Genomic DNA, 12,958 nt, shown 5'->3' with positions numbered 1-12,958 from the left:
CATAACCTTGCACATTGCAGAATATTCTGGAATGTGTATTATGGTGTGACTCAATGTGGGGTTCTTTCTAGCTCTGCTGGGCTGTTTTATAGCCTTGCTTGTACTATGGTTACCTATAAACACACCCAACCCTTCACTGCAGCTGCATGCTTAGTTCTCTAAGGCAGCGGTTCCCAAACCTTTTGAGTCATGGAGCACTTTTCAGGAGAGAAATTCCTCACGGAGAACTAGTTTTCACCTAGAACCTATATACTAAACCAAGTGACAGTAGTATTTTTCTTTCCAATCTCTTCATGGAGCACCAAGTGCTCCATGGAGCACAGTTTGGGAACCGCTGCGCCTTTGCCATTTTGTCAAACCCCCCTAAGCTGGTGGATCTGGAAGTAAACAAAGAGTCTCATGGCTTTCTCAGGCAGGTCATGAAAACAAGAGGGAGAAAAAAGTGGCTTGATAGGGTTTTTTTTTCATGACAGACCCAAATCTGCTATCAGATACAGTTTGTGGTTCAGTAATGCTATATATTTATAAATACTAAACATGAAAAATTATAAGTTAGCTCATATAACTCATGACCACATGAAACTGCCTTATACTGAATCAGACCCTTGGTCCATCGAAGTCAGTATTGTCTACTCAGACCGGTGGCGGCTCTCCAGGGTCTCAGGCAAAGGTCTTTTGCATCACCTACTTGCCTGGTCTCTTTCACTGGAGATGCCGAAGAGTGAATCTGGGACCTTCCGCATGCCAAGCAGATGCTCTACCGCTGAGCCACTGCCCTTCCCCCTCATATTCCTGTGTTTTACATATTTGTTAGATAGAAAAATAACACGGAGCTCCTTTGCAACTGGATCAAGAGAAATACACTAAGTGGACTTCAGAAAGTTTGAGAAGCAGTGCCCTAAGCACCACTTGAAGGACTTGTGTGCCGCAGACGATCCTGGGGAACGCCTAGATATGTACAGATGGAAGACACTGACCGCCTCTCTGTTAACCCATGCGAACAGAGAATGTGCTGCAGAACAAACATTCCCTTCATTTTGCACGCTACTGAGAAATACTGGCAGCACTGTACAAGCTGCTTCTCAGGGAAATCTTGCTTCCATTACTGATTTTGTCATATAAGCCTCAGAGGAATCACGGGTGTTTTTGGAACACAACCTGAAAGCCACCGGATTAGACACTTAGAAGAAGGAGAAGAGTTGGTTTTTATATGCTGACTTTCTCTACTACTTAAAGAAGAATCAAACTGGCTTACAATCACCTTCCTTTCCCCTCCCAGCAACAGACACTCTGTGAGATAGGTGGGGCTGAGAGAACTGTGACTAGGCCAAGGTCACCCCACTGGCTTCTGGTGGAGGAGTGGAGAAATCAAACCCGGTTCACCAGATTAGCATCTGCTGCTCATAAGGAGGAGTGGGGGATCAAACCCGGTTCTCCAGATCAGAGTCCACTGCTCCAAACCACCGCTCTTAACCACTACACCACTGGCTCTCTTAGCATCTAAATAACTACTTGGGCCTAGAGAATGCCTGAACCACATCTTTTCAGTTGCACCACTACTTGATGCTTCAGCTCTCAGCACATTTCATGACATTGCTCTTTGTTATAACAGGCTGGGAAGACACTAGCTGAAGAGGTGGGTGTGCTCATTTAAGGAACCAAAAGTTCTAGGCTCGGCTGGGGGCAGGAACAGTAGATAGATTCGAGGCAGTGGAACAACCAACAGCACCTCTGTACTTGCCTTTGGCCCTTAGCAGTCAAGTCAAGCTTGGAAGAGCCATTCTGCAAGAGGAAGGGAAATACCTCCTTTCACGTGTCAGCAAAACTCCGCTAAGCCCAGAGATAAATAGACCCGAATCAACCCGTGTGGCTGTATGCCTCTGGATGTCACCGGCTACATTTTCAGCGAAGCAAGGACTGGAGGGACGGGAACATCAACTCGATGCACAAGCCAAAAGCACAGCCCGTTTAACCCTTAAGCACATAAAACAAGCCCCCTCTCATGAAGTGTGAATAGCGACAGTGGCTTTGGAGGCAACCTTTCACCTCCTCCTTTCCTAGCTACCATTTCCCCTCCTAGCTTGTGAGCAATGGAAGCATTTACTAAGCGAGGGACTTTGCTGTTCATAGATCACAAGAGGAGAACTGGAGTCTACTGTCTGGAGACCAGTCCCCAGGTTTACGGTGTGGGGCCAAAGGCCGTTACAAAAATTGGACGAAAATCACTGTAAAATCATGTCATAATATTTGATAACATTAACATTTAATTTTAGTACCAAATTAAAACAAAGTCAGGAAAAAAATCTCTACACCGCCAAAACTTATCAAAGAGCATGCGAGCTTTTGAGGTCCCCAGAAGTCTGTCTTACTGGAGGTTCGGTACGTAACACATTAAGGAGAGTATCTGAGAATGACTGAACAGCCTCAACTCTCAAGCTTGTGTGCGTGTAAAATGCTGTCAAATCGCAGCCGACTTATGGCGACCCCTTTTGGGGTTTTCATGGCAAGAGACTAACAGAGGTGGTTTGCCAGTGCGTTCCTCTGCACAGCAACCCTGGACTTCCTTGGTGGTCTCCCATCCAAATACTAACCAGGGCTGACCGTGCTTAGCTTCTGAGATCTGACGAGATAGGGCTAGCCTGGGCCATCCGCTTGTAGGATCTTAAAAGGGACATGTTGCACTGCAGAATTAGTGATGGGTACAACACGTTTTAAAACATAAAAGCCAGCAGCCAGAGTAATGGAATGCTCTGGAATTTAGTGTTTTACCCAGTTCGGGGACAAATAACTCTTTCCATTTACAGCAAGCGCTTCTGAAATTCCCAAGACACTTCATGCACCCAGATTATACGGCAGGAAAGGTAGACCAGAAGTAACCTCCATGTTACGGATGGGAAAACATTCCGGGGTGGCAGCTTGAATTCTCCTACCCAGCATGGTGCCATGCTGTGACTTAAACAAGAGACTGTAGTACTGCATATAGCTAAAGAGGGCAACGTCCCTATTTTGCTTTTTTTTAAAAAGGTAAAGAGCAGAAGCAAACAACAGTTTTACTAGAAACTTCATTTTTCAGCCAGCTGATCGCCAGCATGCTTTTCCTAATGCCTCTAGAACAGATCTAGAACAGACAGGATGAGACCGCTACCAGGCCACTGCCTATTGTTATTCTTACCCAACTACAAGTTAAACATTTATTTTAAAAGTGTGTGTGTTTTAGCCACTGAAACATGTTGAGAATCTCTGCTTCAGGCTTGGAGCTAGCCTCTTTTGTGTCATGAATTTGTTCATAGCAAGGCATGTTTCAGATGTCTACAAAAGGAGGCCAGAGAAACAGGAACCAGCTTCAAGTACATGGCACACAACCCCTCCTAAGAAGCCGAACTTCCCAGTAGAAGAGGAGAAATGAAGCCGATTTCTACTTTCACTTGAGAGACAGCACATCAAGAGCCACCCACTTAGTCATATTTTCTACACTACTGTTAATTGAATCCTTATGCAACTAAGCATTCGTAGTGTTTCCACTTTCCTTCTTGGTCCCAAAAAGGTTTTAAAGGTCTTGAATCATCAAATGCCATGTCCATGCTTGCAGGGAAAGACATGCTTCCATTCCACCTACTTTGTTTCAGACACTCAACTCCCACACAAAGATCTTGAATCGAGCCTTTAATGCCCTTCTTAGGGCTAGAGTCTGATGTGGGGCAGAAGGTCTCCCCATGACATTTTTCTGGTGTTTTATTTTCCCCAAGGAAAAGTTCTCATTTCTAAAGATTCATCATAATGACAATGAATGAGCGCCATTGAAATATTCAGGCAAGCCTGGCAGTTGTAAAGCTGCAATTAAAGACTCAGGCAATTATACCTAGCAACTGTGCAAAAGAACACATGAATGTTTAATTGATTTTTTAAATTGGAAAAATAAAACCACAAACATATTTAATAATTCAAAATCAAAAGTCACAAATTCACTGGTTGGGTTTTTAGTTTTACCTGCATTCTTACACGTCTCTTCTCACATGGTAGAAGAGATAGTGTAATCCCCAATCTGATTAAGTATTGCCTCAGAGAGTGACGGTGAAGCTAAGATGCTCTGATCTGTGTGGAAGAGAGTTAAATTCTACTGGAATAAAACGAGGATGTTGTTGGCACACATGTCACCACCACAGTGCAGTCTTACAAGGAGCGTCACGCCAGTCGAAGACCACTGAAATCAAAGGTCATAGCCCGGAATAACTCTGCACAGGATTGCACTGTCACCATGTCAACAGTTTTCAGTACCTTTGGTTTTTTGCAATGTACATACAAAATGTACATACTATATATTAGGAGCCCTGTGGCACAGAGTGGTAAGCTGCAGTACTGCAGTACAAGCTCTGTCCATGACCTGAGTTCAATCCCGACGGAAGTGGGTTTCAGGTAGCCGTCTCAAGGTTGACTCAGCCTTCCATCCTTCTGAGGTCAGTAAAATGAGTGCCCAGCTTGCTGGGGGTAAAGGGACGACGACTGGGGAAGGCACTGGCAAACCACCCCGTAAACGAAGTCTGCCTAGTAAACGTTGGGATGTGACGTCACCCCATGGGTCAGGAATGACCTGGTGCTTGCACAGGGGACTACCTTTACATACTATATTGTCTTTAATCTGTTTTAGGAGTATTATGCCAATAAAACATTGTTTTTTACAAAGAACTTTCAATTTTGTTTCAGTATAACCTTTAAGCCACGTGACTAATTATTTCCTAATCAAAGATTTCAGTTTACATATTGGTTAATAGTGGAACACAGAATGGACAAGCTTTGTTTTACTAAATGCAAGTAAAAGTAAATATATTACCTGTTCATGTTCTATTTAGGGTACCAGAAAATTTTCCAAGTGCTTCTCCTGGCCAGAGCAGGAGATCTGTGAGCAAGGGAGAGGGGAATGTGCCCCCTCCTTCCCTAAGGTAACAGCAGTTTTTGAAGGAGGGCGATTAGGTAACATCCCTTCCCCCAGCACTAATTAGCCTCATAGAGCTACTCTGCAACCTGGGAAAACCCCGGCCCATCTCCAGGTAATAACAACAAATGTTACTGCAAAACTTGAGCAATGCTCATATTACACCACTTCTGCCCACCTCCCAATCTCAAAGACCGTAAACTGCCCTTTTGTCCAGATGCAAAAGTAAAATGCATCAAAATGCTTGATTGAGCCTTGCCTTGCAAAATTGTCTCTTCCTCGACCTCTCGGCCTGGCCTCTGCCTTTTATGCAGCTGCCTACTCAAGCGCACTATGAGGGGAACAACCACCTTCAAGCCCACCTCAATCAACCCCCACCCCTGCAACTGGTTACCAGCCTTTTCAATAGCTCAATCTGGACTGTCATCCCAGGGGTTTCACTGGGGAAATGCTGAAGGAGGGGCTTTACTGCCACTGCACTACAGTCGTACTCTTGCCCACATTTATATTGTTATATAAAAGGGGAGGAGGCGAAACCAAGCAGCACTAAGTAGTCTAGGCTCACAGTTTTCAGAGCTGCAATATATAAATGACAACAGAGCTTCTTTTAAAAGTGCATAATTGCTCTTTGATGCCTCCAGAGGCTCCTCCCAGAGTTTTTTTTTTAAATGAGTGTCAAAACAATTCTGTCATCACACACACACACAGAAAGAGAGACAGAAAGCACCAACCAGGGAAGGGATAATTAATATTCTGTTCGGTATTTCCCCCTATAGCCTAGTCTTTGGGAAGGAGCAACAGAAGAGCTGAACTAAAAAACAAACTGTAGCTGTTACTTTGTGGGAAGAGTTTCTAAACGTAATCAACACTGCAGCTTGGCGAAGAGGTCTCCGTTGGGGCACCACACCAAACCCCTTAATACCGTATGTTAATCCAGGTGCCAGATTACAAGTCTGCCCTCTGAATGCACTTGATGCCACTGGGTTTCTCTAATGTTATCAGTGACTCATGTGTTGTTTTCCGTTCCCGTCTTTTGACTGGACTGAGAATCCTTCGTCTTATTTTGGTATACATCTGTGTCATGCTGAACTGGTCCAAACCATTCCTCACGGATCAGACTCAAAGGAAACCAGTTGTCATCACTGTGGGACCTATTTTGTGGGATTCCACAGGGCGCAGTTCTATCCCCCAAACTTTTTAATCTCTATGTAAAGCCCTTGGGTCAAATAATTAGTGGTTTTGGGGTTGGTTGTCATCCACATGCTGACAATACTCAGCTTTACAGATCCTTATCGGAATCTCCTGGTAATACGGTAGAGGTCCTGAATCGCTGCCTAGCCTTGGTAGTTAACTGGCTAAGGGTAAACCCTGAAAAGACAGAGGTCATGCTGGTTGGGAAGATAGAGGCCTTGAAGGACATTGTTCTCCCCATAGACAATGGAGTTCAACCAACCCTCACTGACTCAGTTAAAAACCCTGGGGTCATAATGGATCCAGCTTTATTACTGGAGAAGCAAGTTAACGCAGGCGCAAAACAGGCTTCCAACTCAGCCTAGCCCATAAGATGGCCCCGTACCTTGATATGCCTGACCTGGCCACCTGGATTCAAGCCATCAGGGCTAGACTACTGTAATGCATTGTACATTGGTTTTCCCTCAAAATCAACTCAGAAACTCTAACTGGCCACAGCTTGACTATTATCAGGGGCTGGAAGGAGCATGCATATTACTCCCATTCTGCAGACGCTTCATTGGTTGCCCATTTGTTACCAAGCTCAGTGTAAGGTATTGGCTATCACATGCAAAGCCCTTCATGGTCTTGGCGCCTCTTATTTATGACACTGCCTCTCTCCCTATGCTCTACCACAAGAACTCTGCTTGTGTCCGCAGGGGCTTCGGCAGGTGCCAACCTGCAAATGGACCAAATCAACAACTGCCTGAACACATGCTTTCTCTATTGTGGTTCCCACCTTGTGGAATGGCTTGCCTGAGGATGTCAGGAAAACTCCCATAGCTCTGCTCACGACCTGAGTTCGATCCCGACAGAAGTGGGTTTCAGGTAGCCGGCTCAAGGTTGACTCAGCCTTCCATCCTTCCGAGGCTGGTCAAATGAGCTTGCTGGGGGTAAAGTGTAGATGACTGGGGAAGGCACTGGCAAACCACCCCGTAAGCATAGCCTGCCTAGTAAAAGTCATGATGTGACGTCACCACTTGGGTCAGTAATGACCCGGTGCTTACACAGGGGACTACCTTTACCTTTAATAAGGCTGCACTGTATTAAAATGGTTCACAAACTTACTTGGATAAATTATTGGGACTTGTGGTCTATATTGCTGTGTATAGCATATTCAAAATAGGATCCTAATGTAATTTCTGTGCTGTTTAATGTGTCATGTTAATACTTATGCTATGCTTCTTTCTGCTGGTTCAGGATTTCTAGTGCATCAGTTATTGAAAGTCCCATTTTGCTGATTGTACTAACTCACCATGTGTAATCTGCCTCGAGTCCCTGTGAGAAGGGGAGACTATAACATACACAAATAATAACAAATGCTGGTTTTTGAATACATGAAGCTGTCTTATACTGAATCGGACGACTGGTCCATCAAAGTCAGTACTGTCTACTCAGACTGGCAGCGGCTCTCCAGGGTCCTCAGGCAGAGGTGTTTCACATCGCCTATTTGCCTAGTCCCTTTAACTGGAGATGCCGGGGATTGAATACGGGACCTTCTGCATGCCAAGCAGATGCTCTACCACTCTGCCACAGCTTCCTAAAGGTACACTGAAGAGTGTGACCGTGTGATGGGGAGAGTTTAGAACACAGAGAATGTGTTCTTCAGTTCATGTACCAGGATTCTGAATACAGGCAATTCCAAGCCTCGCTTGGGCAAGTGAATCAAGCTGCCAAGTCTTCTCAGAATTACAGCCTTGGCAAGACTTTTAAGAGGTGCTCCAATGTTCATGCTACTGCCCAGGGGTTGGCATCGAGGCAATTCATATTATGTGTCATTGGTGCTGTCCTAATAGGAAGCATTACATGGATTGTGTGCTTGGCATTTTGGATTTTACTTCTGGACCAACATGGCAGTAAACAACTTATTTGCAGAAAGGCAATTCATAAATGCATCATATTCATTTGAACAGTGTGGTTTTAGTGGATAACTGAGGATATTTCAGCAGTTTCCCTTAGTTGAGGTAGCTGGAATTTAAAATGCTGGCTATCTTTTGATATACAGCACCGCCCCCCGCCACACACACCTGAGTGTAGAGGTTCTTTTGATGGCGGAGCAAAAGAAGGCCGTCTCCCTAAGCCCCCATAGCTCTCAATAGCCATGTACATCACCAAGACACACACACCTCAAAGTAAACTTCAGACACCTTTCTGACTTCTTACTAGTACCACCCTCCCTTCATGGTCTAGCACAATGGTTGCCAACATGTTTTCACTTGAATACCCCTTGGCAGCCCATTTCCATAAATTGTACCCCTCACATTGCCAAAATGTTTGTAATTAATATAGTTGCTGTTATTTCAAATGCCTTTGCCTGCCATTATTCAATTTTTTTCACCTACCCCTAAATGTCCTGGTTCATACCCCTGGGGGTACATGTACCCCAGGTTAGGAACCACTAGTGTACTGTAACTAAGACCCCTCCCAGGCTCTATGTGCCTACAGTTCTATAGTAGAAGCATTCCAGGCACGTGGCTACTCGGTAAGTAAAACTAACTACTCTAACCCCACAGGCCACCCCCTCTGAAGACAGACATTTTCATGGCATCAATAAAGAAGGCAGAACAATTAAAGGAAAAAATATACACACATTAAGGGTTAAAGTAGCTTATATTTCTTACTAGTTCTTCCTTGGGAGCTCAAAGCTAAAGATGTGAATTACTGCTTCAGATGCTTTCTTGTGTGTGTGTGTGTGTGTGTAAAGTGCCTTCAAGTCGCAGCCGACTTACGGCGACCCCTTTTGGGGTTTTCATGGCAAGAGACTAACAGAGGTGGTTTGCCAGTGCCTTCCTCTGCACAGCAACCCTGGTATTCCTTGGTGGTCTCCCATCCAAATACTAACCAGGGCTGACCCTGCTTAGCTTCTGAGATCTGACGAGATCAGGCTAGCCTGGGCCAGCCAGGTCAGGGCAGATGCTTTCTAACCAATACAAATTACAAGCCCATAGCAACTTACTTCACTCCTTTCATATACACCCAGTAGAAGAGACTAACTGGGCAGTAATTCATTTAGTAACTTATGAGTCACAGAAATACCACCAGAACAGGCTGCCTGTTGTCTTTCTCTAGAGGTTCAATGCACAGACGTAACAAGACGATTCCTACAGTTTCCAGGGCAAGGAAAAACCAGAGCTGGAAGGTCCGGCCGGCACGCTCGCAGAGACACAACAGGCACCCTCCTCAGACTCCCGCAGAACGGGAAACCCCTTGAGCAGTTTGCCTTTGCAAGGGTCGGATGCAAGGACGGCTAGCCGAGACTTCACTCTGCAGCCACGCTTTTGGCGTTGTTTTAACTTCCCCAATTGCTGGTGGGGTGGAAAGGGCCCCAATCCCGCCCCGCCCCGCCGGAAGCCGCCTCCCCGCCAGGCGCCCCTCACCAGAGCCGTCGAGGAGCAGGAGGACGAAAAGCAAGAGCCCACCGCACAGCGGACCCAGGAGGCGACCGAGGATGGAACGCCGCGTCTCCATGGTCACGTCACAGGCGAGACGGGCCACACCACCAGCGAGCGCCGATCTGCACCAAGGACCCGGCGGCGCTCTGAAGCCCGTCCCATGAGCTGCGGCAGGGGAGAGCGGGGGGGAGGGAGGAGCCTTCCGGAGCCAGCCAATCACAACGTCGCTCTCGCTCCGGGGTGGATTGTGCGGTTCACGGCCCGAGCCGCCTTGCAGGTCAGACGAGGGAGGGTTGTAATCCTTTCGCCTGCGTTTGCAGCCTCCGTTTCGTTTTGTAGGCCGCGGTGACCCATTCGCGCGCGTGCAAAGCGTTAATCGTCTTCTGTTTGTTTTTTTTTAAATAAATTTTTTATAAGATAACACATGAAACAAAAACAAATACAATAAATGATTAGCACAAATATTGTCGAAGGCTTTCATGGTCAGAGTTCATTGGTTCTTGTAGGTTATCCGGGCTGCGTAACCGTGGTCTTGGTATTTTAATAAATACCAAGACCACGGTTACACAGCCCGGATAACCTACAAGAACCAATTAGCACAAATGATTAGCACATTACCTTTGATACTTTTTGCAGGGCAATGATTCAGCTCAACCCAACCCCTTTCTGACTATATATTACTCTTCCTACACACTTGACACTGAGAGACCCTGTCCTTCGGTGTTACTCCTCTGAAGATGCCGGCCACAGCTGCTGGCAAAACGTCAGGAAAGAAAATACCAAGACCACGGTCACACCGCCCAGATAACCTACAAGAACCAATCAACTATGACTGTGAAAGCCTTGGACGATATTTTAAATACAATAAAAATTAATATATATATATATATATATCGTCTTTTGTAAACGTTTTACTTGTGTCCTGTCCTTTTGCTTTTGCCGAAAGCCGCCTCGAGAACCAGAAAGGACCGATTTTGCATTACGTCTGATTCGCTGGCTGGGAAGTGGGCTGAAACAGCTTTCTTTCCGTCTTCCATAAAACGCACGAAGCCGTTTTATCATTTGCGTTTTGCTTTGCTCATTTCAACATGGCATATAGACTCCTTTGGTACGTGTCGGAGGAGAGCGGTACGGATACCATGGACGGCCAAAAAAAACCAAATCAGTGGGTTCTAGATCAAATCAAGCCTGAACTAACCCTAGAAGCTAAAATGACTAAACTGAGGCTGTCGTACTTTGGTCACGTCATGAGAAGACAAGAGTCACTGGAAAAGACAATCATGCTAGGAAAAGTGGAGGGCAGCAGGAAAAGAGGGAGACCCAACAAGAGATGGATTGACTCAATAAAGAAAGCCACAGCCTTCAATTTGCAAGATCTGAGCAAGGCTGTCAAAGATTTTGGAGGACATTGGTTCTCGTAGGTTATCTGGGCTGTGTAACCGTGGTCTTGGTATTTTCTTTCCTGACGTTTCGCCAGCAGCTGTGGCCGGCATCTTCAGAGGAGTAACACTGAAGGACAGTGTCTCTCAGTGTCAAGTGTGTAGGAAGAGTAATATATAGTCAGGAAGGGGTTGGGTTGAACTGAATCATTCTCCTGCAAAAAGTATCAAAGTGCTAATACTTTTTGCAGGGCAATGATTCAGCTCAACCCAACCCCTTTCTGACTATATATTACTCTTCCTACACACTTGACACTGAGAGACACTGTCCTTCAGTGTTACTCCTCTGAAGATGCCGGCCACAGCTGCTGGCGAAACGTCAGGAAAGAAAATACCAAGACCATGGTTACACAGCCCAGATAACCTACGAGAACCAATGAACTCTGACCGTGAAAGCCTTCGACAATATTTTGGAGGACGTTGATTCATAGGGTCGCCATGAGTCGGAAGCGACTTGACTGCACTTCACACACACACGTGTTTGTTACCACTATGCATCTTCACTCCGAAGGAAACCTCACCCAGATCGATGAGAGTTTTATAATCAAACCAACGCCCCAAAGGATGGCAGCTTTCCCTTGAAGCACGCTGCATTGCAGCGAATGGCTCTAGCAAACCTACTTAAATATTGCTCCTAGAGGCGCCTGGTTGGCCACTGAGTGGACAGACTGCTGGACCGGATGGACCTGATTGATGGTCTGATCCAGCGTGGCTTTTCTTCTGTTCATCACCCCTCTCCGTCCCGCGCATGCCCATCTGCGGGGCTTCGACGGGGCTTGCTCCCCCCCCCCCATACCGGCGTGCACAAGATTGAAGCCTGGCCAATCGGTGGGGTCAAGCGGAGGCCAATCAAAAGACGCCAAAGCAGCCGCCGCGGCGCCAAGAGCGGCTTTAGGGACTGAATGGCAACTTGGTTCTTGTAGGTTATTCGGGCTGTGTAACCGTGGTCTTGGAATTTTCTTTCCTGACGTTTCGCCAGCAACTGTGGCCGGCATCTTCAGAGGAGTAACACTGAAGGACAGTGTCTCTCAGTGTCAAGGGTAATATATAGTCAGAAAGGGGTTGGGTTTGAGCTGAGTATTGTCCTGCAAAAGTATTGTCCTGTAAGTATCAAGATAATGTGCTAATGAGGGTATGGTATGTTAATATGGAACCATTGTATCCTGAAGTGATCTGTTAATGTGTGTAATCCAAAGCTAATCTGTATGGCTATTGTTGAATGTTGTCTTTGTCTGGAGGTTTTTCAGGGCAGGAAGCCAAGCCTTATTCATTCTTAAACTCTCCTCTTTTCTGTTAAAGTTGTGCTGATGTTTATGAATTTCAATGGCTTCTCTGTGCAATCTGACAAAATAGTTGGTAGAATTGTCCAGTCTTTCAGTGTCTTGGAATAAGACCCTGTGTCCTGTTTGTGTCAGTCCATGTTCAGCCACTGCTGATTTCTCAGGCTGGCCAAGTCTGCAGTATCTTTCATGTTCTTTTATCCTTGTTTGTATGCTGCGTTTTAAGCACAACTTTAACAGAAAAGAGGAGAGTTTAAGAATGAATAAGGCTTGGCTTCCTGCCCTGAAAAACCTCCAGACAAAGACAACATTCAACAATAGCCATACAGATTAGCTTTGGATTACACACATTAACAGATCACTTCAGGATACAATGGTTCCATATTAACATACCATACCCTCATTAGCACATTATCTTGATACTTACAGGACAATACTTTTGCAGGACAATACTCAGCTCAAACCCAACCCCTTTCTGACTATATATTACTCTTCCTACACCCTTGACACTGAGAGACACTGTCCTTCAGTGTTACTACTCTGAAGATGCCTGCCACAGTTGCTGGCGAAACGTCAGGAAAGAAAATTCCAAGACCACGGTTACACAGCCCGGATAACCTACAAGAACCAATGAACTCTGACCGTGAAAGCCTTCGACAATATTTTGAATGGCAACTCTCTCGCGAA

At 45.7% G+C, this 12,958-nt stretch overlaps 1 protein-coding gene across 1 annotated transcript in view; it reads right to left on the bottom strand.

The window, feature by feature from the left end:
• Window positions 1–10,532, bottom strand: part of LAMP2 (lysosomal associated membrane protein 2) — a 31,680-nt gene extending 21,148 nt beyond the window's left edge. Inside the window, exons 1-2 of the mRNA XM_056858990.1 lie at window positions 10,468–10,532; window positions 9,538–9,935 (exon numbers count right to left, since the gene is read on the bottom strand). Of these exons, the coding sequence (XP_056714968.1) occupies window positions 9,538–9,935; window positions 10,468–10,532 (463 nt within the window). The remainder of the gene's footprint in view (window positions 1–9,537; window positions 9,936–10,467) is intronic.
• Between the last annotated feature and the right edge of the window lie 2,426 nt (window positions 10,533–12,958).

The sequence above is a fragment of the Euleptes europaea genome, chromosome 13 (assembly GCF_029931775.1).
Source record: "Euleptes europaea isolate rEulEur1 chromosome 13, rEulEur1.hap1, whole genome shotgun sequence".
In the NCBI taxonomy this organism is placed as follows: domain Eukaryota; kingdom Metazoa; phylum Chordata; class Lepidosauria; order Squamata; family Sphaerodactylidae; genus Euleptes; species Euleptes europaea.
This window is presented reverse-complemented; position numbering and strand designations above follow the sequence as displayed.